Source organism: Hylobates moloch, unplaced genomic scaffold (genome assembly GCF_009828535.3).
Source record: "Hylobates moloch isolate HMO894 unplaced genomic scaffold, HMol_V3 SCAFFOLD_11, whole genome shotgun sequence".
Taxonomy (NCBI): domain Eukaryota; kingdom Metazoa; phylum Chordata; class Mammalia; order Primates; family Hylobatidae; genus Hylobates; species Hylobates moloch.
Window position 1 is genome coordinate 29042575 of NW_026652286.1, and position 27854 is coordinate 29070428.

Genomic DNA, 27854 nt, shown 5'->3' on the forward strand with positions numbered 1-27854 from the left:
GGTCCCTCAGAGGCGGGGTGGGAGTGGGGCTGCCGAGGCAGTGCACTTGGCTGTAGCTGGGCGCCTCGGTTAGGTGCGCTGTCAGTCCTTTCCGACTGCCTGGCCCAGTCTCTCCCGCCTCGGCCCAACATGGACTTCAGAGAAATTCTCATGATAGCTTCCAAGGGACAAGGTGTCAACAATGTGCCGGTAAGTAGCAGCTGGGGCATCAATGTAGGGGACCCTAGTCTTCCAAGTTCGGAATGTGTGTGGCCCATGGAACTTCTAGGCAGCCGCCTGTCGGCTCCGGGAGAGGAAAGACCCGGACGCCTTATTTCCTTTTCTTGGGTTTATACTCTTGGGAACTCGGGAGAAAAGAGCTTGGGACGAGACGCGGGAGCCTTCCTGTGAATGGGTTTCTCCGGCTTATTTACCCCTGCAACAGGGACTTTGCGGTTTGGGTGTTGTAGTTAGAATTGCGTGAAAGCTGTGAGTGAGCTGTGCCTGGCACGCAGTGGATTCTAGCGCTGGTAGTTTTTGGCTTCGACATAAACTTCAGCCCAGAGATTGGAAAGGAAATATGTATGTAAGGGAGTTACGGGGTTTGGGGTCCTTGGCTTGATAGCTTTTTGGCTGGCTTCTCATCGATCTTCAGGTCAAACGTTTAGTGATTTCTTGAAAGAATTCTCTGACTCGGCCCCACCCACTCAGCCACCAAGGTGATTAAATTATCACCTCCCAGGGGATGGGTATCATCTTTTGGGAAGAGAAGTTTAGCAGATTCCACGAAATTCTTGGCCAACAGTATAGGTGAGCTAGTTTCAGCTTCTGTTTACTTGTAGCCTTCCAGATTTCAGTCTTTGTTTAAAATCTAGGTCCCATTTGCTCAGTAGATGTTTGTCAGTTCGCTTATAGTCGCAAGAGCGGTGTAAGACTTAAATGGTAAAGTGGTGGAGAGCGCCTGGTTTCTGGGGGTTGTGGCTGTTTTGCATAAGCTAATCATTTCCAGATCTTCAGATGGTACCCACAGCACAGCTGTAAACCGATAAGTTGCATGGTGATGCCTGCGGTTTGAGCAGTGAGGTGTAGAACTAAAACGGCTCTCAAAGTCAATTCAGCTAGAATTTATTGAGCTCCGACGAAGTGCTCTGCATTTCCTAGATATTCGTATATTGCAATATTCGTTTTTTTCTCTTCTGCCGCTTTTTTTGTCTTCTGAGGCTAGTTCATTCTTTTATCCCTTTGAAAATATTGATCTGAAAAAGGTCTATATTTATGTTTATAAATATATGTATATACACACACACACAGCCATCCCTTATCCCAAGAACTCTGAATAACCATTCCTCTAAGCCGTGAGTCATAAGCTTTGCATGTTGAAGGTATAGACTCAAACCTTTGAGACCCAGATCAACAGATTTACTTTCTAGAAGCATCTGTAAATTTTCCAGATGAATCAATATTGGGTCTAGTAACCATTCATCTTTGCAGAATTTGGTCTATATTTCATTCTAGATCTTATTGAATTTCAGTAAAGGTCAACGATAGTACTAGCTTTGATGCCCAGTACTGTTCTATGGAAGAATCAGAACTAAGTCATTTCTTATTCTGAAAGCCAGTAGCTGCTGGGAGAAAAGCAGACAGATAATCCTAAAGCAGAAAATTTCAAAATATGTGTATATGTCATAATATATGCATTATCTATGATTGGAATAACAGAAGAATCAAAAAGGGGAAAAAAGTAATTTAAAATTTAATAGATGGCCAGGCACAATGGCTCAGGCCTGTAATCCCAGCACTTTGGGAGGCCTAGGCGGGAGAATCACCTGAAGTGAGGAGTTTGAGACCAGCCTGAAAAATATGATGAAACCCCGTCTCTACTAAACATAAAAAAGTTAGTCGGGCATGGTGGTGTGCGCCTATAATCTCAGCTACTCGGGAGGCTGAGACAGGAGAATTGCTTGAACCCAGGAGGCGGAGATTGCAGTGAGCTGAGATCGTGCCTTTGCACTCCAGCCTGGGCAACAAGAGCAAAACTTCATTTCAAAAAATGAATTAATAGATAATATAGCCATATGTTTTATGAATCATGCATTCTCTGACCTCTCCCCACCAAAGCTAGTAAGCCTAGAAGTTTGATTTAGTTACCAGCATTATAATTCTTATCTTTTTACATGGAATTAAAGTCACAAAAGAAACTATTGACGAATAGAATAAGACTGTAGTTACATTTCTTCTTCTTTTTTTTTTTTTTTAGATAGAGTCTCACTCTGTTGTCCGGGCTGGAGGCTGGAGTGCAGTGGCATGGTCTCAGCTCACTGCAACCTCCACCTGCTGAGTTCAAGCAATTCTCCTACCTCAGCCTCCTGAGTAACTGGGACTACAGGTGCCTGCCACCACATCAAGCTAACTTTTGTATTTTTGGTAGAGACAGGGTTTCACCATGTTGGCCAGGCTGATCTTGAACTCCTTCCTCAAGTCATTCGCCCACCTCGGCTTCCCAAAGTGCTGAAATTACAAGTGTGAGCCACCACACCCGGCCAAATTTCATGCTTTACTTGATTTCTTTTAACTTGATTCATCTAACTGTTCTATTTACTTTTTCTTTATCAGCTTAAAGTAATTTGGACACTTTCAAACATAAGGAATGTTAACGCATTTCTAATATACCCAAACCCCGTATTTAGCATATTAACATTTTCCCATATTTATTCCATCTATTTTAAAAGAAGTAAAGCTTTTTTCTTTTTTTGCCATCTATTTTAAAAGAAATAAAGTTTTTTTTTTTTTTTTGATATCTATTTTAAAAGAAATAAACCTTTTTCTTTTCTTTTCTTTTTTTGAGACGGAGTCTCTGTTGCCCAGGCTGGAGTGCAGTGGTGAAATCTCGGCTCACTGCAACCTCCGCCTCCCAAGTTCAAGCCATTCTCCTGCCTCAGCCTCCTGAGTAGCTGGGAATACAGGGGTGCGCCACCACGCCCAGTTGATTTTTTTGTGTTTTTAGTAGAGATAGGACTGGTATCAAACTCCTGGCCTCAAGTGATCAGCCCACCTCAGCCTCCCAGACTGCTGTGAGTACAGGTGTGAACCACTGAGCCAGGCCTGTCTTGAAATGTTTCTTGACTTGGATGGTAGCTTAAAAGGATACTTGCTTTGTAATAATGTTACCCCGTACACTATGTCTATGATATTTCACAATTATAAAAGCAAAGAAATAGAGAGTTGGGACTGTTGTATCAATTGACAACTTTATTTCTGGCCGGGTGCTGTGGCTCACACGTGTAATCCCAGCACTTTGGGAGGCCAAGGTGGGCAGATCACCTGAGGTCAGGAGTTCGAGACCAGCCTGGCCAACATGGTGAAACCCCATCTCTACTAAAAATACAAAAATTAGCCAGGCATGGTGGGGCACACCTGTAATCTCAGCTACTCAGGAGGCTGAGGCAGGAGAATGGCTTGAACCTGAGAGGCGGAGGTTGCAGTAAGACAGAGGTTGCAGTGAGTGGAGATCGTGCCACTGCACTCCAGCTGGGGTGACAGAGCGAGACTCTGTCTCAAATGAAAAGAAAAAGAAAATTAAAAAAAAAAAGACAGCTACACCCCTCCCTGCCCTATACACACCCTGCTGATATAAATTTACTTAATTGATCTGAGAACCACAGAGGCTTTGCAATAACTAACTAAGCTGCATCTCTCTCTGTTGATTGGTTCATTTTTCCCTGTTCGCCAGCTTCTTCTCCCACCTTCATTTGGAACCTATCAGAGCTAATGGCTCAGAATTTAAGTCTTCAGAGTTCTTAGGTCAGACCTTTACTATGGTAAGGAAATCCAGTGACTAGCAATGATTGGACTAAAATCCAAACACCTGTACAGCCACTTCAGCCCTTCAGACTTTGCAGAGCTTTTTGTTGTTGTTTTGAGACGAGTCTCATTCTGTCACCAGGCTGGAGTGCAGTGGCACTATCTCTGCTCACTGCAACCTCCACCTTCTGGGTTCAAGCGATTCTCCTGCCTCAGCCTCCCAAGTAGCTGGGATTACAGGAGTATGCCACCACACCCAGCTAATTTTTGTATTTTTAGTAGAGACGGTCTTTCACCATGTTGGTCAGGATGGTCTCAATCTCCTGAGCTCGTGATCTACCTGCCTCGGCCTCCCAAAGTGCTGGGATTACAGGCATGAGCCACCACACCCAGCCAGAGCTTTATTTTTATTTTTATTTTTTGAGGCAGAGTCTTCCTCTGTCACCAGGCTGGAGTGCAGTGGCATGATCTTGGCTCACTGTAACCTCCGCCTCCTGGGTCCAAGCCATTCTCTTGGCTCAGCCTCCTGAGTAGCTGGGATTACAGGCATCCACCACCATGCCCAGCTAATTTTTGTATTTTTAGTAGAGACATGGTTTCACCATGTTGGCCAGGATGGTCTCGATCTCCTGACCTTGTGATCCATCCGCCTTGGCCTCCCAAATTGCTGGGATTACAGGCGTGAGCCACCGTGCCCAGCAGAGCTATATTTTTTAAAGGTACCTATTGTATCTGTCTTGAGAAGCTATGAGTATTTCCCTAATCATCATTTTTTTGTTTCTTTTTAACAGAAATAGTTTTTTATGTTAAAGGTAGGATTGCATCAGGCCCAGAAATATTAGGCACACTATCATTTCCCAGTGGAAAACTGAATACATAATAACTGCTGATCAAGATGATGAAACAAGTTGTCGTCATGGCTCTGTTTATATATAAAGGAGAAAAGATATTTTTGGTAAACTTGCACTTGATTTTTCTCCCTGAGTTCCAGTAGGAAAAACAAAGTAGTTAACTTGTTTTGGTAGAATGCTAGAGCTTAGAATGTGGATTCTTACAGGTTTCACATAGCTATAATTTTTTTTTTTTTTGAGACAAAGTCTCACTCTGTCGCCCAAGCTGGAATGCAGTGATGCGATCTGGGCTCACTGCAGCCTCCGCCACCTGAGGTCAAGCGATTCTCCTGCCTCAGCCTCCTGAGTAGCAGAGACTGCAGCCACACGCCACCATGCCCAGCTAACTTTTGTATTTTTAGTTAAGAGATGGGGTTTCACCATGTTGGCCAGGCTGGTCTTGAACTCCTGGCCTCAAGTGATCTGCCTGACTTGGCCTCACAAAATGCTGGAATTACAGGCGCGAGCCACCACACCAGGCCATCACATAGCTATAATTGATGGCCTATAAAACGTAAGCCAACTTACATGGTCTTTTTCCCAGTGAGACTGTGAAAAACAATCAGAAAAGCTACTGAAGCTCTGGTATGACCTCCACCGCCTGCCCCCGCCTCCGCCGCCACAAACCAAAAGGTAAAGGGCAAACCTTCATGTGGTACCAGGTATACCAGAATTTGGGGGTCTGCCTATAGCCCCTTAAGGATAAGAACCATAGGTAGTGAAAGTAAGAGCCCAGGACATTAACTAGGACAGCAAATTCAAATGTCTTCGGGGGCCAGGTAGATAATGTAAATTCTTGAAGTAGTCTGGATAAAAAATGATAGGTGCCAAGCTCCATGTATTTTAAAAAAGCCCACGATTTGCATAGTAGTTACATTTTCTTTTAAAGAACAGTGTGGGCCAACAAGTTTTTGTAGATGACTTTTTTCTGCAGGTAATGTTTGATCTATAATGGATTGTAACTGGATTGCTCCCCACCCTTGGATCTGTTAACCTTAATAACGAGGTCCTGGCAATATGATATTGAGCTTATTTGAGTGCAGTTTGAGGATGGCTACTTGGGAAGACGAAGACTCCACAAAACAGACAGATAATCCTACAGCAGAAAATTTCAAAATGTGTGTATTTCAGGATGTATGCCTTCTCTTATGTGCCAGATAGTTCTGCCTTACTAAATAGAATATAATGTAACCCAGCCTGTGGCTTTTTTTTCCTTATAAACGTGATTCTCCACTGGGCTACCCCTATTGGATAGGGGAGCCATCTTTTAAAACATTCCAGTACCACATCTTTTGATACCAAGGTCTAATTGCAACCCCCTTTTGAAAGGTCTTGCTAGCTCAATGTTAAAAAGATCTATGATCATATGCCTAAGAGAAAAGAAAACATACATCCACATAAAAACTTGTACACAAATGTTCACAGCAGCATTATTCATAATAGCCAAATGGAGTGCTCCAAAATGGAGAGATTTGAGAATCTTTTATATAGGCAAGGTCTGGGGAAGCTTAACAGGATTTCAGTATTTTCTGTACAAGGTTAATGCATAGTTGCAGCAATTTGGTAGTAGGCAGTGTTTCTTTTTTGGGAAGGGTGTATTTAACATTCCACATTAAGGATGTAATAGTAAAGGGATCTCTTATCTCAGTCAGGGGTTTTTTTTTATTTTTTTTTATTTTTTTTTAGAGACAGAGTCTTGTTCCGTCACCCAGGCTGGAGTCCAGTGGTGCCACTTTAGCTCACAGAAACCTCTGCCTCCTGGGTTCAAGCAGTTCTCCTGCCTCAGACTCCCGAGTAGCTGGGACTACAGGCATGCACCACCATGCCCAGCTAATTTTTGTTTTGTTTTGTTTTGTTTTTTTTGACATGGAGTCTTGCTCTGTTTCCCAGGCTGGGGTGCAGTGGCACGATCTTGATTCACTGCAAGCCCTGCCTCCCGGGCTCACACCATTCTCTTGCCTCAGCCTCCCGAGTAGCTGGGACTACAGGCGCCCACCACCACACCTGGCTAATTTTTTTTTTGTATTTTTAGTAGAGACAGGGTTTCACCGTGTTAGCCAGGATGGTTCGATCTCTTGACCTCATGATCCACCCACCTCGGCCTCCCAAAGTGCTGAGATTACAGGCGTGAGCCACCGTGCCTGGCTAATTTTTGTATTTTTTAGTAGAGATGGGGTTTCACCATGTTGGCCAGTCTGGTCTCGAACTCCTGACCTCAAGTGATCCACCTGCCTTGGCCTCCCAAAGTGCTGGGATTACAGAAGTGAGCCACCATGCCTGGTGAAGGGTTTTTTGTTGTTGTTGTTTTTGGAGATGGAGTCTTGCTCTGTCACTGAGGCTGGAGTGCAATGGCATGATCTTGGCTCACCGCAACCTCTGCTACCCGGGTTCAACCCATTCTCTTGCCTCAGCCTCCCAGGTTGCTGGGATTACAGGCATGTGCCACCATGCCTGGCTAATTTTTTTTTTTTTTTTTTTTGTATTTTTAGTAGAGATGGGGTTTCATCGTGCTGGCCAGGCTGGTCTTGAATTCCTGACCTCAGGTGATCCACCCGTCTCGGCCTCCCAAAGTGCTGGGATTATAGACATGAGCCACCGCGCCTGGCCAAGGGTCTTTTATCTCAGCCATGTGGTCTGAGCCTGGTACAAGAAAATAAGGAAGTTAATTTAAAACAAACGGTCATTAATTAATAGGTCATGTTCCAAGACTCTGTCTCCAAAGTCAACCTCCTCAGAGCTGAACAACCTTTAGAAGCCCCAAATAGACTCTCCATTTTCTTTCACAGATCTGAAGATGACTTGTCTCATGTCTGGGGCAGTGTTGGATTCTAGCCTAGAGCAGTACCTCTCAACTAGTGTTTTAGGGAGAGGGTCTTTTAGAAACTACTGTTCACCTTATTCCCATAGAGGTTCTGTTATTTCCCTTCCCCATCACTACCAAGATAATCTCTTTCTGAATAACAGTTAACCTTTATAGTGCTTAGTCTGTGCCAGGCACTGTTCTAAGCACCTTATATATTAATTAATTTAATCACCATAATAACCATATAATGAACAGTATTTTACTAATGAGGAAACTGAGGCCCGTAACTTGCCCATGGTCACAGAGCTAACACTAGATATGGTAGAGCAGAGAATCTAATCCAGACAAATTAGCTCCAGAGTTCTTGCTCTTAATCATGAGCTTGTGTTGAATGAGGGGTGTGTACTGAGGATGGTACAGTGAGGAAGGTTGTTACCTACACAGCTTGAACCCATCCAGTTCCCTATCCCCAACTCCAGCCGTAGGCAGTAACTCTGTTTTTTTGTTTTTTGTTTTTTGTTTTTAATGACATTCTTAGTATACAGTAGAGTCTGATGGGAGACAAATGTGAAGGCTAAACCAAAATCGTTTGGAAACTGATAGGCAGAAGGATATTTACAGCTTGTTTAGGAGAGTGCCAGCATGGTTAACAGAAGTAGAGTCTGAAGGTGAGGGAGGATAAGATAGAAGTTCAGTTGTAGACCTTTCTGAAGTACTGGCATTATCCAAGAGGCAGGTGGAAATTAGGGAAAGGAGGTTAGAACTAGAGATCCAAGTGTTGTAGTTAAATTAGAAACTAGAGATGAAAGTGGTGGAGCCAGGCGTTGTGGCTCACGCCTGTAATCCCAGCACTTTGGGAAGCTGAGGTGGGCGGATCATGAGGTCAGGCGTTCGAGACCAACCTGGCCAACGTGGTGAAACCTGTCTCTACTAAAAATACAAAAGATTACCTGGGTGTGGTGGCAGGTGCCTATAATCCCAGCTACTTGGGAGGCTGAGGCAGGAGAATTGCTTGAACCCGGGAGGTAGAGGTTGCAGTGAGCCAAGACCACGCCACTACACTCCAGCCTGGGCAACAGAGAGAGGCTCCATCTCAAAAAAAAAAAAAATGTTGGAGTTAAATTAGAAGTGACCAGGATGGGCAACAAAGTGAGACCCCCCCACCCCCGCCATCTCTACAAAAAATACAAAAATTATTAATAGCCAGCTGTGGTGGTGTGTGCCTGTAGTCCCAGTTACTCGGGAAGCTAAGGTGGGAGAATCACTGGAGCCCAGGAGTTTGAGGCCACAGTGAGCCAAGGTCATGCCACTGTACTCCAGCCGCCTGGGTGACAAATCAAGCAAGACCCTATGTATTTCTTAAAAAAAAAAAAAAAAAAAAAAAAAGAGATGCGTTGTAGTGAGAACACTTTTGGGGCTGAGTTAGGCGATCTGGATTCTAATTCAGACTCTGCTATAAACCGTGTGATTGCCAGTAAATGCACAGGTGTCCTGGGCCATTTCTAACATAGAGGTTGGACTAGAGACTCCATGAGACACCTATGTGATATTATTACATTTTATAATCAGGTATGTTTTTATAAACACAATAACAGTAAAATTTACATTTAACTCCATAGCAATTGTGAATAGCATCTTTTGGGGCAGGTTATTAATTTTTATCCTCTTAGCCATCCAGCTAAGCAGTTCTAATGGAACCATTGGTTTTCCAGGCCTACTTTCTTTCTCTGACTCTCATATTCTGAGAAAATTTTAAAAAACTGTGGTGATTATTAAAGTTAAGGATGTAGCATTCTTTGAATATTCCTAACTCCCAATTCTAAACAGTTATAAATCTCTTATGTAAAGCCATCAAGAAATTTATATTTTCTACAATTGAAACAATGTGTTATCTCCTGCGTAAAGAACAACTTTCATGAAGGAATTGACTTTTTTTTTTTTTCTCGAGACGGAGTCTCGCTCTGTCGCCCAGGCTGGAGTGCAATGGTGCAATCTCGGCTCACCGCAACCTCCGCCTCCCGGGTTCAAGCACTTCTGCCTCAGCCTCCCGAGTAGCTGAGATTACAGGCAATGCGCCATCCTGCCCGGCTAGCTTTGTATTTTTAGTAGAGATGGGGTTTCTCCATGTTGGTCAGGCTGGTGTTGAACTCCCAACCTCAGGTGATCCACCCACCTGGGCCTCCCAAAGTGCTGGGATTACAGACATGAGCCATCGTGCCTGGCCAGGGATTGACTATTGATTCCAATATAACATACAGTAGTTGGTGTACACATGTTTCTAGACTGATGTCTCCTTATTTTCTTAATCTAGCCTAGATGATACAGTTTAAATGCAAGGAACAGATACATTTTAAAGTGGCTTAATATTTTCTAAAGCTCTTGGCTTCAGAATTACAAATCTTGGCAAAATCTCTGATGTTGTATTTAAATGACAAGCTTCACTGTGGTGGATCATTCATCGGGGTGTAGCAGAATGACTGAGTTGGCTTGCAGTGTAATAAAATGGATATGTTTAGGATAAAAGAAACTCTTGTCCAGCTGCTTTCCACGAAGCTCAAACAATGAAGCAGCCTGGTGCCTTGACTCAGATTCAGAATTGATGGGTGCATCTTGATGTGCTGCTGCTAGAGCTAAATATGACCATATGATGCGAGGGGAAGTGCCGAATAGTTCTTCTGGGTTATTAAATAGAATATAATGTAATCCAGCCTGAAGCTTTTTTTTTCTCTCTCTTTTTAAAAATGATTCTCCACTGGGCTACCTCTGTAGGGAACTGTCTTTTAAAATATTTTATTACAACACATCTTTTGATACCAGGGTCTATCGCAACCCCCTTTTGAAAGGTCTTGCCTGCTCAAAGAGAAAAAGATCTGTGGTCATATACCTAAGAGAAAGGAAAATGTGCATCCACATAAAAACTTGTACACAAATGTTCACAGCAGCATTATTCATAATAGCCAAAAAGTAGAGACAATCCGAATATTCAGCTGATGAATATAAAAATAATGCATGGTATATCTATACAATGGAATATTATTCAGCCACAAAAAGGAAGGAAATATTGATACATGCTACAACGTGAACCTTGAAAACATGCTAAAGTGAAAGAAGCCAGATACAAAAGGCCACTGTATGTCAGTGTTCTCCATGGAACCAGTAGGATTTATTTTAGGAATTGATTATGGAGGCCTGACAAGTCTGAAATTTCTAGGGCAGGCCAGCAGGCTAGAAAATCAGGCAGGAGTTCATGCTGTAGTCTTGAGATAGAATTCTTTTTCTTAAAAGCCTCGGGTTTTGCTCTTATGCCTTCATTGGCATGATTGCATGAGACCCATCACATTATGGAGGGTGGTATTCTTTACCTAAAGTCAACTGATTGTAGATATTATATCTACAAAATACTTTCACAGTAACGCTTAATGTTTGATTAAATAACTGGGTATTATAGCCTAGTCCAGTTAACATATAAAATTAACCATCATAGCCACATATTATATGATTTCATTTATATGAAATGTCCAGAATTGGTAAATGTATAGAGACAGAATGTAGATTAGTGTTTGCCAGGGGCTGAGGGGAGATGAGAACATGGAGGCATTGCTAAAGCTAAGAGATTTTTTGGGAGGATGATTAAAATGTTCTGGAATCAGTTGGTGGTGTTGGTTATACAACTCTGTGGATGCAGTTGACCCTTCAACAACATAGGCTTGAACTGTGTGGACCCACTTATACGTGGATTTTTTTCCAATAAGTTTTTTTAAAATTTGTAACAACTTAAAAAAACCTGCAGATGAACATAGCCTAGAAATAGTGAAAAGAAATAAGAAAAAAGTATATCATGATGCATAAAATGTATGTTAATTGACTATGTTATCAGTAAAGCTTCTGGTCAACTTTGAGTTGTTAGTAAAGTTTTTGGGGAGTCAAAACTTATACATGGAATGTTGTTGTTGTTGTTGTTGTTGTTGTTGTTTTGAGACAGAGTTTTGCTCTTGTTGCCCAGGCTGAAGTACAGTGGCGCGATCTCAGCTCACTGCAACCTCCACCTCCTGGGTTCAAGCGATTCTCCTGCCTCAGCCTCCTGAGTAGCTGGGATTACAGGTGCACCCCATCATGCCCAGCTAATTTATTGTATTTTTAGTAGAGATGGGATTTCATCATGTTCGTCAGGCTAGTCTCGAACTCCTGACCTCAGGTGATCCGCCCGCCTCGGCCTCCCAAAGTGCAGGGATTACGGGGGTGAGCCACTGCGCCCAGCTGGAATTTCTTCTTACTGCACAGGGCGGTGGCATCCCATGCTACCATGTTTAAGGGTCACTATATATCAAAAACCATTTAATTGTATACATTAAATGGGTGAATTTTGTGGTATATGAATTATATCTCAAAGATTTTCTTTTTGAGACAGAGTCTTGCTCTGTCACCCAGGCTGGGGTACAGTGGCACAATCATGGCTCACTGCAGCCTCCACCTCCTGGGCTGAAGCCATCCTCCCACATCAGCTGTGTAGCTGGGACTACAGGTGTGCGTCACAATGTCTGGCTAATTTTTGTATATTTTGTAGAGATGGGGGTCTCAGTATGCTGCCCAGGCTAGTTTTGAACTCCTGGGCTCAATCAATCCTCCCACCTCAGCCTCCCAAAGTGTTGGGATTACAGATATGAGCCACCGTGCTTGGCCATTCAAAGATATTTCCAAAAATATAAAGATGATCTCTAGTGATCCGGTCTTTTTTTTAGGTTGTGAACCTAAACTTTGTCTAAGAGTGTTTTAATATCTTATTGGTATTTGTGCTGTTGAGGTTTTTTTTGTTTTGTTTTTTGGCTTTTGGGTTTTTTTTTTTTTTGAGATAGGGTCTTACTCTGTTGCTCAGGCTGGAGTGCAGTAGCACAACCACAGCTCACTGCAGCCTGGACCTCCCTGGCTGAGACAATCCTCCTGCCTCAGCCTCCCGAGTAGCTGGGACCACAGGTGTGTACCACTGTGCCCAGCTAATTTTTAAATTGTTTGGAGAGACAGGGTCTCCCTATATTGCCCAGGCTGGTCTCGAACTCCTGTGCTCAAGCGATTTTCTCGAATTAGCCTCCCAAAGTGCTAGAATTACAGGTGTGAGCCACTATGCCTGGCCTGAGTACATTTTTAAGCTACAGAGGATATAAGAAATTAATTGATTATGGCTCAGTTCATATAAACAAGATAAAGCCTCATTAAAGCAGTGCTGACTTTGCCTTACTGCTAGCTTTTTAAGTTGTTTAGAAGATCAACAAAGTAGACATTGTATAGATTTATTGAGTTTCTTCTGCATCATAAGGACAGGACAACAAGTACTGCAAAATTGTTGGGTTAAATGTGAGACCAGCTTAAGTATCCTTAATGATTAGAGGTGTTTAAAAAGGCAGAATTTGAAATTGACATATAAATTGATGAGAATAGGTGTATACTTTGAAAAAAAAGCTAAAAGTAGCCTTTGTTATTCTTTTCAAAGCAAATCTGAGTTCCTGAACACCACCTTCCTTGTTTTTCTGCCTTTCCTGTATTTTTGTTCCCTAAGTCAGTGTTTCTTTTCTTTTCTTTTCTTTTTGAGACAGAGTTTCACTCTTCTCACCCAGGCTGGAGTACAGTCACCCAGGCTGAAGTGCAGTGGTGCGATCTCGGCTCACTGCAACCCTTCGCCTCCTGGGTTCAAGCAATTACTGCCTCAGCCTCCAGAGTACCTGGGATTACAGGTGCCCGCCACCATGCCTGGCTAATTTTTGTATTTTGATGGGGTTTCACCAAGTTGACCAGGCTGGTCTCAAACTCCTGACCTCAGGTGATCAACCCACCTCAGCCTCCCAAAGTGCTGGGATTACAGGCGTGAGCCACCACGCCCGGCCTAAGTCAGTGTTTCTCAAAGAGCAGCACATATAAGGCCTGGATGTAAATGGTATACAAGTATACCATTTAAAATATTTCTACATTTTTACAAATAAAATGTTTTTTATTTTAATAGTATGTATTTTTTTTTTTTTTTTTTTTTGAGACAGAGTCTCGCTCTGTTGCCCAGGCTGGAGTGTGGTGGCGTGATCTCGGCTCACTGCAAGCTCCGCCTCCTGGGTTCACGCCATACTCCTGTCTCAGCCTACCGAGTAGCTGGGACTACAGGCACCCGCCACCACGCCCAGCTAATTTTTTTGTATTTTTAGTAGACATGGGGTTTCACTGTGTTGGCCAGGATGATCTTGATCTCCTGACCTTGTGATCCGCCTGCCTCGGCCTCCCAAAGTGCTGGGATTACAGGCGTGAGCCACTGTGCCTGGCTTAATAGTATGTATTTTTATATGAATTGGAAAAATATAACTAGTTGTTCAAGTCAGTCATTTTATGGATATTATTGCTGAGGTAAAGCTATAAATAACAGCTCATGATGTTAGGTCTGTGTTTTTGTTTTTTTGAGGCCGAGTCTCACTCTGTTGCCCAGGGTGGAGTGCAGTAGAGTGATCTTGGCTCACTACAACCTCTGCCTCCTGGGTTCAAGTGATTCTCGTGCTTCAGCCTCCCAAGTAGCTGGGACTACAGGCGTGAGCCACCATGCCTGGCTAATTTTTGTACTTTTAGTGGAGACGGGGTTTCACCAGAGTTCAAGGCCAGGCTGGTCTCGAACTCCTGACCTCAAGTGATCTGCCCGCCTTGTCCTCCCAAAGTGCTGGGATTACAGGCGTGAACCACCGCACCCGGCCAACTCTGTATATTTTTTTTAAATTAGTAAGTAATAGTAGGGGTAGTATACCACAAAGGCAAAAATCGTAAAGGTAGTATGCAAATAACTGAAGCTTACTAAACACTGCATTAAACTATGCCCCCTTGACACTGATATTTTCCCTTTTGGATACCAGTATTCAGTCAAGAGCAGCTTTTTGGTTTGTCATATCTCACTTTCTATCTCTTGCAGTCCCAGGTTAAGATGAAAGATATCTATCCCAAAATCATGTTAGGTAGCGCTCAGTGCTGGGTTATTTGGACAGCAAACCAGTCCTGTTAAATAAGTAATGCTAATATATGTATTTGCATTTTTCTTGGGGAAAATCTTGTATGGGGCTTTGATTTGTATGGGGCTTTATAAACTCTATGATCTATATAATGGACAGGGACGGGAAATTTTTGTTTGTTTGTTTTTTGTTTATTGAGACGGAGTCTTGCTCTGTCGCCAGGCTGGAGCACAGTGGCGCGATTTTGGCTCACGGCAGCCTCCGACTCCCTGGTTCAAGCGATTCTCCTGCCTCATCCTCCCAAGTAGCAGGATTTACAGGCAGGCACCACCACGCCCAGCTAATTTTTGTATTTTTAGTAGAGATGGAGTTTTACCATGTTGGCCAGGATGGTCTCGATCTCCTGACCTTGTGATCCGCCCACCTCAGCCTCCCAAAGTTCTGGGATTACAGGTGTAAGCCACTGTACTCAGCCTTTTTTTTTTTTTTTTTTTTTTTTTTTAAGAGATGAGTTCTCACCATGTTGCCCAGGCTGGCCTCCTAACTCCTGGGCTCAAGCGGTCCTCCCGCCTCAGCCTCCCAAAGTGCTAGGATTATGGGCTTGAGTCACTGCGCCTGGCCAGGAAAATCTTAAGTGTTGGTGAAAAAAAATCCAGCTTCCTCTGCTTCCAAATCCCTTAATGGGATGGACTGGAGTGAGTGTGTGCCTCTGCTTATGAGTTTTTGTATGTCTTAATTTGAATCATATTCATGGTGCCTTTTCCACAATGAAAATGTAAGCTCCTTGTAATTAAGACCTGTGTTTGTGGCTCTTTTCTTATAAACAAGGGCAATTTTATATATATATATGGTTAGGTTAGCAGTATTACTTCTCTTTCTCCTCTCCCTTTCCTTCTCCCTTTTCTCCTTTAAATATTGAGCCCCTATCCACTATGGAAAGAGTCTAAAATTAAATTTACAAAGATACGGACTTTAAAGGATCTCATTGTGGCCTAGCCAAGGTGACTGGTAAAGAAATCTGGTTGCTGTCTTGGGACTTCTCTCTATTAGGGATATGTCACTTCTCAGCATTGCTATCATGCAAGATTTTCAGGTTGGATTAGAGCCTGCTTCCTTGGCCAGCTGCTTTGTTGGCAGACTAATTTAGTTGGAATTTCCAGCCTGTTTCAAGATACATTGTATTTGGCAGCCTTATAGTAAGCACATATCTTTTGATTTTCCTCCAAGAATTTCGTACATATTTGGGAATACTTTTTTGGTTCCTAAGTTGTTCCTAAGTTGTCTCAATTTATTCTTGGACATGTTTCTTCTTCTGTTAGCCACAGCAACAGGTACATTAGATGAGAATGCATCTGCCTAACAAAACAAAAAAAGGAAGATACTTTAAAAATCTCATTTCCTGGATTTAATGTGGAATGGTCCTAGAGGTGAATCATCCCTTGTCTGAATTTATTTTAGCTCTATGTTCATCATATTTCTCTCATAATAGGTACTTATAAAGTGGAAATATTTTTCCTTTTGTAGTTCAAATTAACATTAGTTGAGTTTAGTAATTTCTTAATGCAGTTATATAAAAACTGAGGTCCAGAGACTTCATCTGTGCCAGGATAATGTAAGCATTTTGTGGGTGTTATAGGAACCTGTCTAAAAAAGAGTTTGTGAGGCAAATTAACATTTAGTGAACATAAGAGCTACAGTTAGAGGTTGCTGGGAATTGGGCCTTTATTGCATAGATTTTTTGAAATGCTTTTTTGCTATGGTTTGCCCCTAGCCTTTGTGTGTGGTCAAAGTAAAACCTCAGTGTTTCTGTGTTCTAAGCAAAATAACACATGTAGCTATGAGTCCCTACTAGAAAATCATCTGGAGTAGTCAGGAGAGAAAATAGTTGTGCGGAGTAGCTTTTTCTGTTTGTTTGAAAAGTTGGACTTTGAAATGCTTCTTTCTAAGGCAGGCTATTTTTTAACTCAGAATTGTATACATTTACTTACTTACCTATTGATTGATTGATTGAGACGGAGTTTTGCTCTGTCGTCCAGCCTGGAGTGCAGTGGCGCAATCTTGGCTCACTGCAACCTCTGCCTCCTGGGTTCAAGCCATTCTCCTGCCTCAGCCTCCTAAACAGCTGGGATTACAGGCATGTGCCACCACACCTGGCTAATTTTTGTATTTTTAGTAGAGACGGAGTTTCACTATGTTGGCCAGGCTGGTTGCCAACTCCTGACCACAGGTAATCCGCCCGCCTCAGCCTCCCAAAAGTGTTGGGATTATAGGCGTGAGCCATCGCACCTGGCCTAAATCAGATTTTTTTTTTTTTTTTTTTTTTGAGACGGAGTCTCACTCTGTCACCTGGGCTACAGTGCAGTGGCATGATCTCGGCTCACTGCAACCTCTGCCTCCTGGGTTCAAGCAATTCTTCTGCCTCAGCCTCCTGAGTAGCTGGGATTACAGGCACCTGCCACTACGCCCAGCTAATTTTTTGTGTGTTTAGTAGAGATGGGGTTTCACCGTGTTGGCCAGGCTGGTCTTGAACTCCAGACCTCATGAGTCACCCGCCTCTGCTCCCAAAGTGCTGAGATTACAGGCATGAGCCCCTGAGCCCAGCCTAAATCAGAATTTTAAAACACAAATAATCGATTCTTCTAAGTGGTGATTTCATGTAGTTACCCAGTCCAGGTATTTTTTTGGAAAATAGCCTGAAAACAGTGTTTCTGTCAATTGTTCATTTGTGCATTATTTTGGAATGTTACATGGAAACTTTGTACCCCAAAATCACCATACATAATAAATATTTAGTCTGAAATTTTATATTTAAGCTTTACTATGTGTTATATGATCTCTCAATTATTCAGAATAGGTTTCACAGTTAATATTTATACCTCTTATTACCTGGCACAGTGCCTTATACCTAATAATATATTTTAAAAGTTGAATTGCTTGTAAACTTTTATTGTTTTTGTTTTTAGAAAAGGTATAGTTTGGCAGTGGGGCCTCCAAAAAAAGACCCAAAAGTTAAAGGTGTCCAATCAGCAGCTGTACAAGCTTTTCTTAAAAGGAAAGAAGAGGAGCTGAGACGAAAAGGTATGTATCTATAGCCTTATTCTCAATTTTAAAGTCTTCCGTCTTCACATCTAGGTTGTACTAAACCAGTGGCTGTTTATAAAAACATAACGGGCCAACAGATTTGGGAGGGTGTGTGTGTGTGTGCGCATGCGCGTGCGCGCGCATGCGTGTGTGTGCGTGTGTCCAGGTTAACTGACTGTATTCATGGCTTTACATATGTTATCTTGATCATTTGTATAAACGTTTTCTTTTTTTCTCCCCTTGAAGTAACAGCTTTTTGGGGGTTAGTAGCCATGCCTTCTAATTGGCCATAGTAAGTCCCCAATAAAAACTACATTCTTTCTTTAATCTTGGTTCTGAAAGTGTTTCTACCCATTTTGTATTTTAATTTTTATTAACAGAATGCTATCTAAAAGGCTAAAATAGAGATAAGTTTTAAAGTCTTTATCTCGAATAATTCTACTTCATGCAAATACATAGAAACTGATTCAATATGTTTAAGTATTCATTGAATCATAATTAATAACAACTGCTAAGTGGATACTAATGTTCTCTTAACTTGGTAATGTATTTGGTTTGAAGTATTTTCTATATTTAAAGCTGAAAACCAAGTCTCCCACTTGCCTAGTCATATAGAAAAACCCATATGCCTCCCACTCATTATGTAAAGATGACTCAATTGATACTTGTTCAAATGACTTCCTCATTTGATTCCTAGATGTCTTCAAACTGTAACCTGAACATTGTGTTTTCACTTGAGCATACTGCAATCTTGAGATCTCGAAATAATAACATATTCTTGTTTTGTCCCTTTTAGCCTTAGAGGAGAAAAGGAGAAAAGAGGAACTAGTGAAAAAGCGAATTGAGCTCAAACATGACAAGAAAGCAAGAGCTATGGCCAAGAGGACAAAGGATAATTTCCATGGTTACAATGGGATTCCTATTGAGGAAAAGTCAAAGAAGAGGCAGCCAACAGAAAGCCATACCAGCCAAGGAACCGACCGAGAGTATGAAATGGAAGAAGAGAATGAATTCCTCGAGTACAATCACGCAGAGTCAGAGCAGGAGTATGAGGAAGAGCAAGAACCTCCCAAAGTTGAAAGCAAACCAAAGGCCCCCCTTAAAAGTGCCCCACCACCCATGAACTTCACTGATTTACTCAGGCTGGCTGAGAAAAAGCAGTTTGAACCAGTGGAAATCAAGGTAGTGAAGAAATCAGAAGAGCGACCTATGACCGCAGAAGAACTTAGGGAGCGAGAATTCCTTGAACGAAAACATAGGAGAAAAAAACTTGAGACAGATGGAAAACTACCTCCAACTGTGTCCAAAAAGGCACCCTCTCAGAAAGAAAGTGTGGGCACAAAACTTAGCAAAGGTTCTGGAGACAGGCATTCTTCTTCCAAAGGAATGCCCCTTCCTCATGCTGAGAAGAAATCAAGACCCAGCATGGCCAATGACAAACACCTCGCTTTGTCTTCATCCAAATCCATGCCAGGAGAGAGGATCAAGGCAGGATCTGGCAATAGCTCCCAACCCTCACTTCGTGAGGCCCACGACAGACCTGTTTTCAATGGAGCTGGAAAGCCTCATTCCAGCACCTCTTCACCAAGTGTCCCAAAGACTTCTGCTAGCAGGACTCAGAAATCTGCTATTGAGCACAAAGCCAAAAAATTTCCGTCCCATCCTAGCCATTCCAGGCCTGGGCCCATGGTCACCCCACACAATAAGGCTAAGAGTCCAGGTGTCAGGCAGCCAGGCAGCAGCTCTAGCTCAGCCCCTGGGCAGCCCAACACAGGGGTTGCTCGACCTACAGTTAGTTCTGGCCCTGTGCCTAGGCGCCAGAATGGCAGCTCCAGCTCAGGACCTGAGCAATCAATCAGTGGGTCCAAGAAGCCAGCCAATGACTCAAATCCCTCTAGGCGGACAGTCAGTGGTACATGTGGCCCTGGACAACCTGCAAGCAGCTCAAGTGGCCCTGGGCGACCCATCAGTGGTTCAGGTAGTTCTGCAAGACCCTTGGGCAGCTCTCGTGGCCCTGGCCGGCCTGTGAGCAGTCCACATGAACTTCGACGACCAGTGAGTAGCTCAGGTCCCCCGGGACGGTCTGTCAGTGGCCCTGGGAGATCCATAAGTGGCTCAATTCCAGCTGGACGGACTATCAGTTCAGTCCCAGGAAGACCAGTGAGCAGCTTGGGACCTGGTCAAACAGTTAGTAGCTCAGGTCCCACTATAAAGCCTAAGTGTACTGTTGTCTCCGAAACAATTTCTTCCAAGAATATCATTAGCCGGTCCAGCAATGGACAGATGAATGGAATGAAGCTTCCCCTATCTGGCTACAGATCTGCCCAAGGTAAAATTTCCCCTCACCCTAAAGAGTATATATTTGTCATTAGGAAATTGGAAAGAGTTTTTATATTATCAGGGACCCTGTGAACCCCTCATGTGCTGTCCTTTAATGTACTGTAGTGTTGATAGAATCGTGATGTTTTATCTGCCCTGTGGTTGAGAGTTCCTTGTTTTTTTGTTTTTGAGACAGGGTCCTGCTCGCTCTGTTGCCCAGGCACAATCACAGGCTCAAGCAGTTCTCCCACCTTAGCTTCCCAAGTAGCTGGGACTATAGGCGTGTGCCACCATGCCTGGCTAACTTTTTATTTTTCATAGAGATGGGGTCTCAATATGTTGCCTATACTTGTTTCTAACTCCTGGGCTCAGAGATCCGCCTTCATCAGCTTCCAAAAAGTGCTGGGATTATAGGCATGAGTCACTATGCCCTGCTGAGAGTTCCTTTAATGATCATGGCTTAGAAAGGTCTTTAGAAAGAGACTTATCCAGGATCTCTGTGTTCACCCTTGAAATGTCCCCAAGTGTGATAAACTTAGCTTTGTGATTTGTGAACATTCAGGGTGAATGTACGTGACTTACATATGTATGCTACAATGGATGAATTAATCTACTTTTTCCTGAGGACTAAAGAGACCTGTCTTCAAGAATCAGAGTGTAACTGGAAGCTTATTCAGCAGATATTTCTTGGGCACCCATTATGTGCCAGGAACTGTTTTTAGATTGTACTTGTGTTTCTGCTTGTTATAGTGGTTAGTATCAAGGTCCTAAACACTGATCCTTTAGGAATCTACTGTTCCAAGGTATATGATCATTGGTGGCACCTGCTAGCTGCTAGGTCGTACTCGCTTTATGCTAATAGGCATTTATTAAAGCACTTGTTAGGCTCCATGGAGAATATAAAAAGGAACCAATGATTGAATTACTTGTTTTAAACTTCCTAGTTCAACTAGACCATTGATTCTTATCAAGGGCAATTTTGCCCTCCAGGGGACTTTTGGCAATCGTCACAACTGGGGATGGGGGATGCTACTGGCATCTACTGAATAGAGGACAGGGATGCTGCTGACCAACAATGCATGGGATAGCCCCCTGACAACAAAGAATTATCTGGTCCGAAATGTCATTGAGCTAAGGTTGAGAAACTAAGCTAGGGAGACAAGCCATGCATATTAAAAACAACCATAGAAGAACAAAAGAAGTGTCTGTAATCAAAAACTAGAAAGTAGTTGTTCCCAGATCCTGGGCTGTTGATCAATGCCTGTCTTTTGCAAAGTTTTTATCAGTCTTTTGGCAAAATGACAAAAATAAGGATAATGTAGTGAGTTTTTCCTACAGTCAAACTTACTCAGTTTGAACAATATAATTCTGAGAATCATTCTTACTTCATTCAACTTTAAATTTTTAAATGAAATTGTGATTATAGTAGATGGTAGTTGCTACTTTTGGTGTCTTGGCAAAAGTTAATGATTCTGTGAAGGTTTGTAAATTGTATTTATTTTTAGAAATTTTACTGATCTTGGCCGGGCACAGTGGCTCACGCCTGTAATCCCAGCACTTTGGGAGGCCAAGGCAGGCAGATCACCCGAGGTCGGGAGTTCAAGACCAGCTTGACCAACATGGAGAAACCCCAACTCTACTAAAAATACAAAATTAGCCAGGCATGGTGGCACATGCCTATAATCCCAGCTACTCAGGAGGCTGAGGAAGGAGAATCGCTTGAACCTGGGAGGCAGAGGTTGCGGTGAGCCGAGATCGCAACATTGCACTCCAGCCTAGGCAACGAGTGAAACTGTCTCAAAAATAAATAAATAAAAAAGAAATTTTACTGATCTTATAAATTCAGAAATATTGGCACTACTAAACTAGAAAATGTAACAAGACATTTCTGGTAAGCCCTGGGATAAAATAGGAGTTCTATTCCTTCTGGATACCATGACACAGCAAGGATGATGGCTCTGTGCTAAGGGCCAGCCTGCTTGCTCTGGTTTTAAAAGATACCATCTTAATGATGACTCACAATTTCAGTTTACATAGAACTGCATTGGAACTATTTTAAGTTATAATATTCTTATAAATAATGGTTTCTTAGGTCCTCAAAGGCTTCCCTTCCCTACTGGTTACAAAAGGCAGCGGGAATACGAAGAGGAAGATGACGATGATGATGAATACGACTCTGAAATGGAAGATTTTATCGAAGATGAAGGAGAGCCTCAGGAAGAAATATCCAAGCACATTAGAGAAATCTTTGGTTATGACCGAAAAAAGTAAGACTAAAGAAGATTCAGATAACTATGACATCCTTTTTTTATTTTGAATAATTCATGTCATGGGGTAATAAACTAATATTGGAGGCACTGAATACAATTCTTAATTAGGAACCATTGGGTGATTGTTATTTTAAATAAATGTACCCTTTTAGCACTAAATATTTTATATTTAATTCAAAATTTCTGTAGTTATTTGCATAAGGAACAAAAAATAACCCTTTTAAATTGTTATTCTTGTAAGATATATATTTAGTGAGATGGAAGCCGCTTAGTGTAGTATAAGTAGATTGGCTCTTGAAAGAACAAGCTATATGTTCTTGGTCAGTCTGTTAACCCAACTGCTTCAGTTTCCTGTGGTCTAAAGTCTTTCTCCACCTCATGATGGTCATGAAGCTCAAATTAGATTATTATATAGAAAATAATTTTCATATATACTGTGCTTTCAAATTTTAATATAAATTATCAAGTAAATGTAGGTGAGTGAGTTGAGGAACCACTGTACGATTGGTACCCTCATGGACATTAGCTTCAGAATAGTTGCCCTATGAGGGTAATAAGGGCTTATCTAAAACTTGTCTTTACTTCAGAAACCTACCTCTATCCATCCTCCACTCCCCTCACTTGCTGCCAAGCAAGGAGTAATTCTGTATGTGTGCTTGATTTAGTTTTAAAGGAGATACTGGTTTTTTAAATGAGAGGGCATAGTTCGTTTAGAAAATTGAAGTTTTCTCTTTTTATCATTTTGATTTCCTTTTATCAGATACAAAGATGAAAGTGATTATGCCTTACGTTACATGGAAAGTAGTTGGAAAGAGCAACAGAAGGAAGAAGCAAAGAGGTAAGCATAAAATTTAACATACTTGTGTAAAAATGTCCTAAAAATTCCTTTCTGCTTATTGCTGCAATTACACCATTGGGAACTGGGGCTTTGGGCCAGAGAATTCTGGATTCCAATCCTGTTTACTAGCTGTAGGGTCTTAGACAAATGCCTTAGCAGTTGTGTTTTTTCACTGGTTTTTGTTTTTTTGTTTTTTAATAGAGATGGGGTCTCACTATGTTGACCAGGCTAGTCTCAAACTCCTGGCCTCAAGTGATCCTCTCATCTCAGCCTCCCAAAGTGCTGGGATTACAGGCATGAGCCTCTGCACTGGACCATCACTGTTTTTTTTTTGTTTGTTTTGTTTTTAAGAGATGGGGTCTTGCTTTGTTATCCAGGCTGATCCCAAAGTCCTGGGCTCAAGCAATCCTCCTGCCTTAGCCTCCCAAATTGTTGGGATTATAGGTGTGAGCCACCATGCCCAGCCTATTTTCCTTTGTAAAATGAGAATATACTGTTTTACTCATTTAAATATTATGAGGATTAAGACATGCATACAAGATGCCTAGTGCAGTACCTCACGTGTGGATACAAAGTAAATGTTAGACGCTTTCCCTAATCCTGTTATAGCAAATTCTTGCTTTTCTTTCTGCATCAGACACATCTCAATCTTGGTAACCTGTAACATTGCTGGCCTCAGGGATGTAGGTATATTAGATTTCCTCTGATTTCTGTTCAGCTATCTGATAGTAAGCTAATGATAATTTCTCTATTGGGGTAAAAAGTAATTATTTTGTATATAGTGTTTTTTTTTTTTTTTTTTAAGAGACAGGGTCTTGCTCTGTCGCTGAGGCTGGAGTGCGGGTGGCATGATCGCAGCTCACTGCAACCCCCGCCTCCCGGGTTCAAGCAATTCTTCTGCCTCAGCTTCCCAAGTAGCTGGGACTACAGGTGTGCACTACCACGCCCAGCTAATTTTTGTAATTTTTAGTAGAGACGGGGTTTCACTGTATGTTGGCCAGGCTGGTCTCAAACTCGTGACTTCAGGTGATCCGCCTGGCACGGCCTCCCAAAGTGCTGGGATTACAGGTGTGAGCCACTGTGCCTGGCCATAATGTTATTATAGGTTAAATAATTTACCTCAGTCTCAAGCCAGAATACTAAATCTTTTTCTTCCTCTTGCCCATAAAATTTCAAACTAAAGTGTTGGAAGAGAACAAGAACAGAATGTTAGTTAATGAATAAATGCTTCTTGCTGTTTATTTTTAAAAGCTATTGAGATAAACTTATATTTTATTATTTTAATGGAAATATTAAGGTTTTTGTGGTGTGTGAGTTCTTTTTCCCACTACAATTTGCGTCTGTGGCCCCTGGTAAAAAAAAAAATGTCCCTGCTAATTTGTTTTCAGTGGTAAAGCCGTGAGGCATTTTGAGAGCATCAGCACAATCCATGTGAGCTCCCAGTTGGAAATTTCATTCTTTTTAAGGGAAGTGGTCATCTCATGTATATTGACAAATACCCTTTAAAAATTCTTTGGCAGCCTAAGACTGGGTATGCAAGAGGACTTAGAGGAAATGAGACGTGAAGAAGAAATGCAACGTCGAAGGGCCAAGAAGCTGAAAAGGCGTTAGCTGCTGCTTTTATTTTTGTGAAATTCTAGAGCTGCTCTGCTGCAAGGATTTCCTGCCTTCAGACTGAAGAAGCCCCCTTATCATTTTAGATTTATACTTGGGTACTCAAGGAGAAGGAATGCATACTGTCATTTGCAGGCTGTCATTTGAGCATAAAATATTTTCAGATATTTTCCAGGGTGAAATCTGTAATGCAGATGATATAATGCCCACTTGTGCTCTTATGAAGTTAACTGTTCACAGATGCCAGCCTTGATCCTCATGAGCTATGCACTCTAATGTGGGGCCACTCACCAGTCAGCCAATCTTTTATTGTTCCTTTGCTACTCTGAAAGGAAAAAAAGGTTGTCTCTTGATTTCTATAATTCTTCTGCTGATCTGTGAGTAGGGCACTGCGCTGCTCCCAATCAAACTTAGTCTTTTTATGAGAAACCTGGACCTTCCATGAATGTTGCCAGCAATAAAGTGACTTGTCCTAATCTATGGATTGAGAACTTGAAAATGTAGAGTAGAATTTATAACTATCATATGGATGTCATCCTGTGACTTTGAAGTACAAAGTAGAATAAATTCTGTATTCATGGATTGGATGCTGAGCATTCTTACTCATTAATTTAGGTGGCTAGGAATTAATGAAAAAATTTTCAAGTTAAAATACAGGTTGTAACAGTATAATATTCTTTTCTAAGTTTTCCTTTCAGATTTACTGTTATGTTGGCTTTAGTGTAAGATAGACAAGGTCACTGTGCTGATTGATTTTTATCTAAAAAAAATTCATTTTTATATCGAAGAAAAAATATTTTATTCAAACATTAGATTTGAAAGAGTAATAGTTTATAAAATAAGGAAGTAACATGTGAGGCTCTCCCCTCCTCCCCTCCCCCATCATAAAGATATTTTGAAATCCCAAGGTGCCCCCGTACCTCCTGACATTAATGACTTCATTTTTTAGCTTGAATTTGTTAGCAAATATTAATGGCAGAAAACCAAAAACTAAATTTATGGTATCGAGAGCACCACCTTCTCTTTTTGCCCATATTGCACTTTGATTTCAAACTATGCACTGTGAAGAGATTTTTTTCCCCAGATAGGAAGGGATGTTCCCTGTTATCGTTATTTTACTGAGCTGTGGAAACTCATTTTTACCCTTTTTAAAGTCATAAATATGGACTTAATATCCCTTAACCTTCAAGTCCAAGCAGTTCCAATCAGGCTGACTTAGGATCATGCTGGAAGGAAGCCAAGTCTCAAGAACCATCAGCAACAGAAAATGAGATATGATGCTAGAGAGCATTTGTCCTTGACTGTAAGTATGGAGGTTTAGGGGAAGTGAGACATAAGCTTGTAGGATTAATAAACGTTCTACAATAAACGTTCTGGCTATCTTAAGCCATTGTATGGGGGGGATTAGGAAGTAGGAGGGATTGTCCTACAACAGGCCCTTATGCTTCAACGGCCCAAATATTTTGGTTTATTCCTTTTTATCCATAAAGTCTTTATTCTTCAAGTTTGGGTATTATAGATTACCACTGTTAGCCTCCCTTAATGGGACCATATGAGCCAGGCTTTTAAGACGGACTCATTTTGAATTGAGTTTCAAACTTTGAAAGTGCAAGGATTTAATTTTTAAGTTGAATCCCATGAAAGGTGTCCATCACTAGGAATAACACCCTTTGTAACTACATATAGAACTGTTACAATGGTAGCAGAAAATCCTATTGATTTCCTCTCACCCATCTCAGATACCTTCAGTGAAATTAAGGGTAGTGTGATGTCCCATGTAATAAAACAGGCTTAGAACATCAATTCCTCTGCTGCCATTTATGTGCTTTTATTCCTTCAAAACTTTTTTATTGGATATATATATTTTTCAATATTCAGACTCTGAAATCTGTCATTACAATCAAGTGCTTGTCACAGCTGAAAGATTTCTGGTGGCTTAAAGTTTACTAGCAGTAAATTTATGATATGGTACAGTTCTTTGTACAGAAAGGCACCATTATGTTAGAATAAATTTCCAGAACTTAGTGGGAAGAATCAGGTTTTGACCTTGTGTGTCTGTTACTTCTGAGTGCATTTCTATAATATAAATGTTGATTTGCATCAACATTATAAAAGAGCACTTCTGTGGCTCATTTAAAAGAAAAAAAAAGTTAAGTCTTTTAAATTTTGGCCTTGTTTCCAAATCCTGTCTTCCATGTTGTTCTTCTGCACTTCCTGACCACTCTTATAAAAAGCTCACAAACCTTTGAAGAAACTGGAGTAGGCTGTTATTTCATTAAGGTTTACAAATTAAATGCTTGATTTTTAATGTATTCTCTACTGTTTTGATTTTTGGATTTTCTTAATTCAACATTTGAAGATGTGCCTTTTGGGTAATGTTAATCACGAATGTAGTAATATTTCATGATTGTAATAATGTTACATGATCATGGGTGTGGCATTCTCTAACAAATGATGTGAAAGGAAAGTAGTTTTCATAAAACTCATGGCTCTGATTGCACAGTCCCACTTGCTTTTGATATTGCTATGTCAAAGCAAAGGGCACTTCTTTTAAGGCTACTTTCAGAACTTTGTATTTTCGCTAAAGTATAAATGCAGTTATGTCCAGTTGGAGGCCAGGGTACCACATGTCACAGGCAGCCTTACATGTGTGCCATGAAAAGGTTCAAAGACCATTAACAAAAAAGTAAGTCTGGCCGGGCATGGTGGCTCAAGCCTGTAATCCCAGCACTTTGGGAGGCTGAGGCAGGCGGATCACTTGAGACCAGGAGTTCGAGACCAGCCTGGCCAACATGGTGAGACCCCGTCTCTACTAAAAATAAAAAAATTAGCCGGGTGTGGTGGCACGCACCTGTAATCCCAGCTACTGGGGAGGCTGAGGCAGGAGAATCGCTAGAACCTGGGAGGCGGAGGTTGCAGTGAGCCAAGATAGTGCCACTGTACTCCAGCCTGGGTGACAGAGCGAGACTCCATCTCAAAAAAAAGAATGTGGGAACTCAAATTTTCATTTTTAATGTAATCCCCAAGATTTTCTCCAAGAAATAAATTGTTGTTTTGTATTTTGTAACTTAAAAGCAGCTATTGGTAAATTTCTGAGGTATAGCAGGAGACCAAAACATGTTTGGAAAGAGAATAAATATATGAAGAGAGACTGGTTGTTTTATTTTCAATGTATTGAATATATTAGACTACTATTTATTTTCTGAGTGGATGTGATTAAATATTCAGATGTTTAGTGTATGATTAAGAGTGAGATAGAGATTTCTTTGGAGTTACTAAATCCATCCTGTC

The 27854-nt window shown here is 41.5% G+C and overlaps 1 protein-coding gene across 1 annotated transcript; it reads left to right on the plus strand.

The window, feature by feature from the left end:
* Positions 1-27550, plus strand: SPTY2D1 (SPT2 chromatin protein domain containing 1). Its single transcript, XM_032166442.2, has 6 exons — positions 1-189; positions 17405-17519; positions 18319-19851; positions 21934-22108; positions 22872-22949; positions 24470-27550. The coding sequence occupies exons 1-6, from the start codon at positions 130-132 to the stop codon at positions 24558-24560; spliced, it is 2052 nt and encodes a 683-aa protein (XP_032022333.1). The 5' UTR covers positions 1-129; the 3' UTR covers positions 24561-27550.
* Positions 27551-27854: the final 304 nt, after the last annotated feature.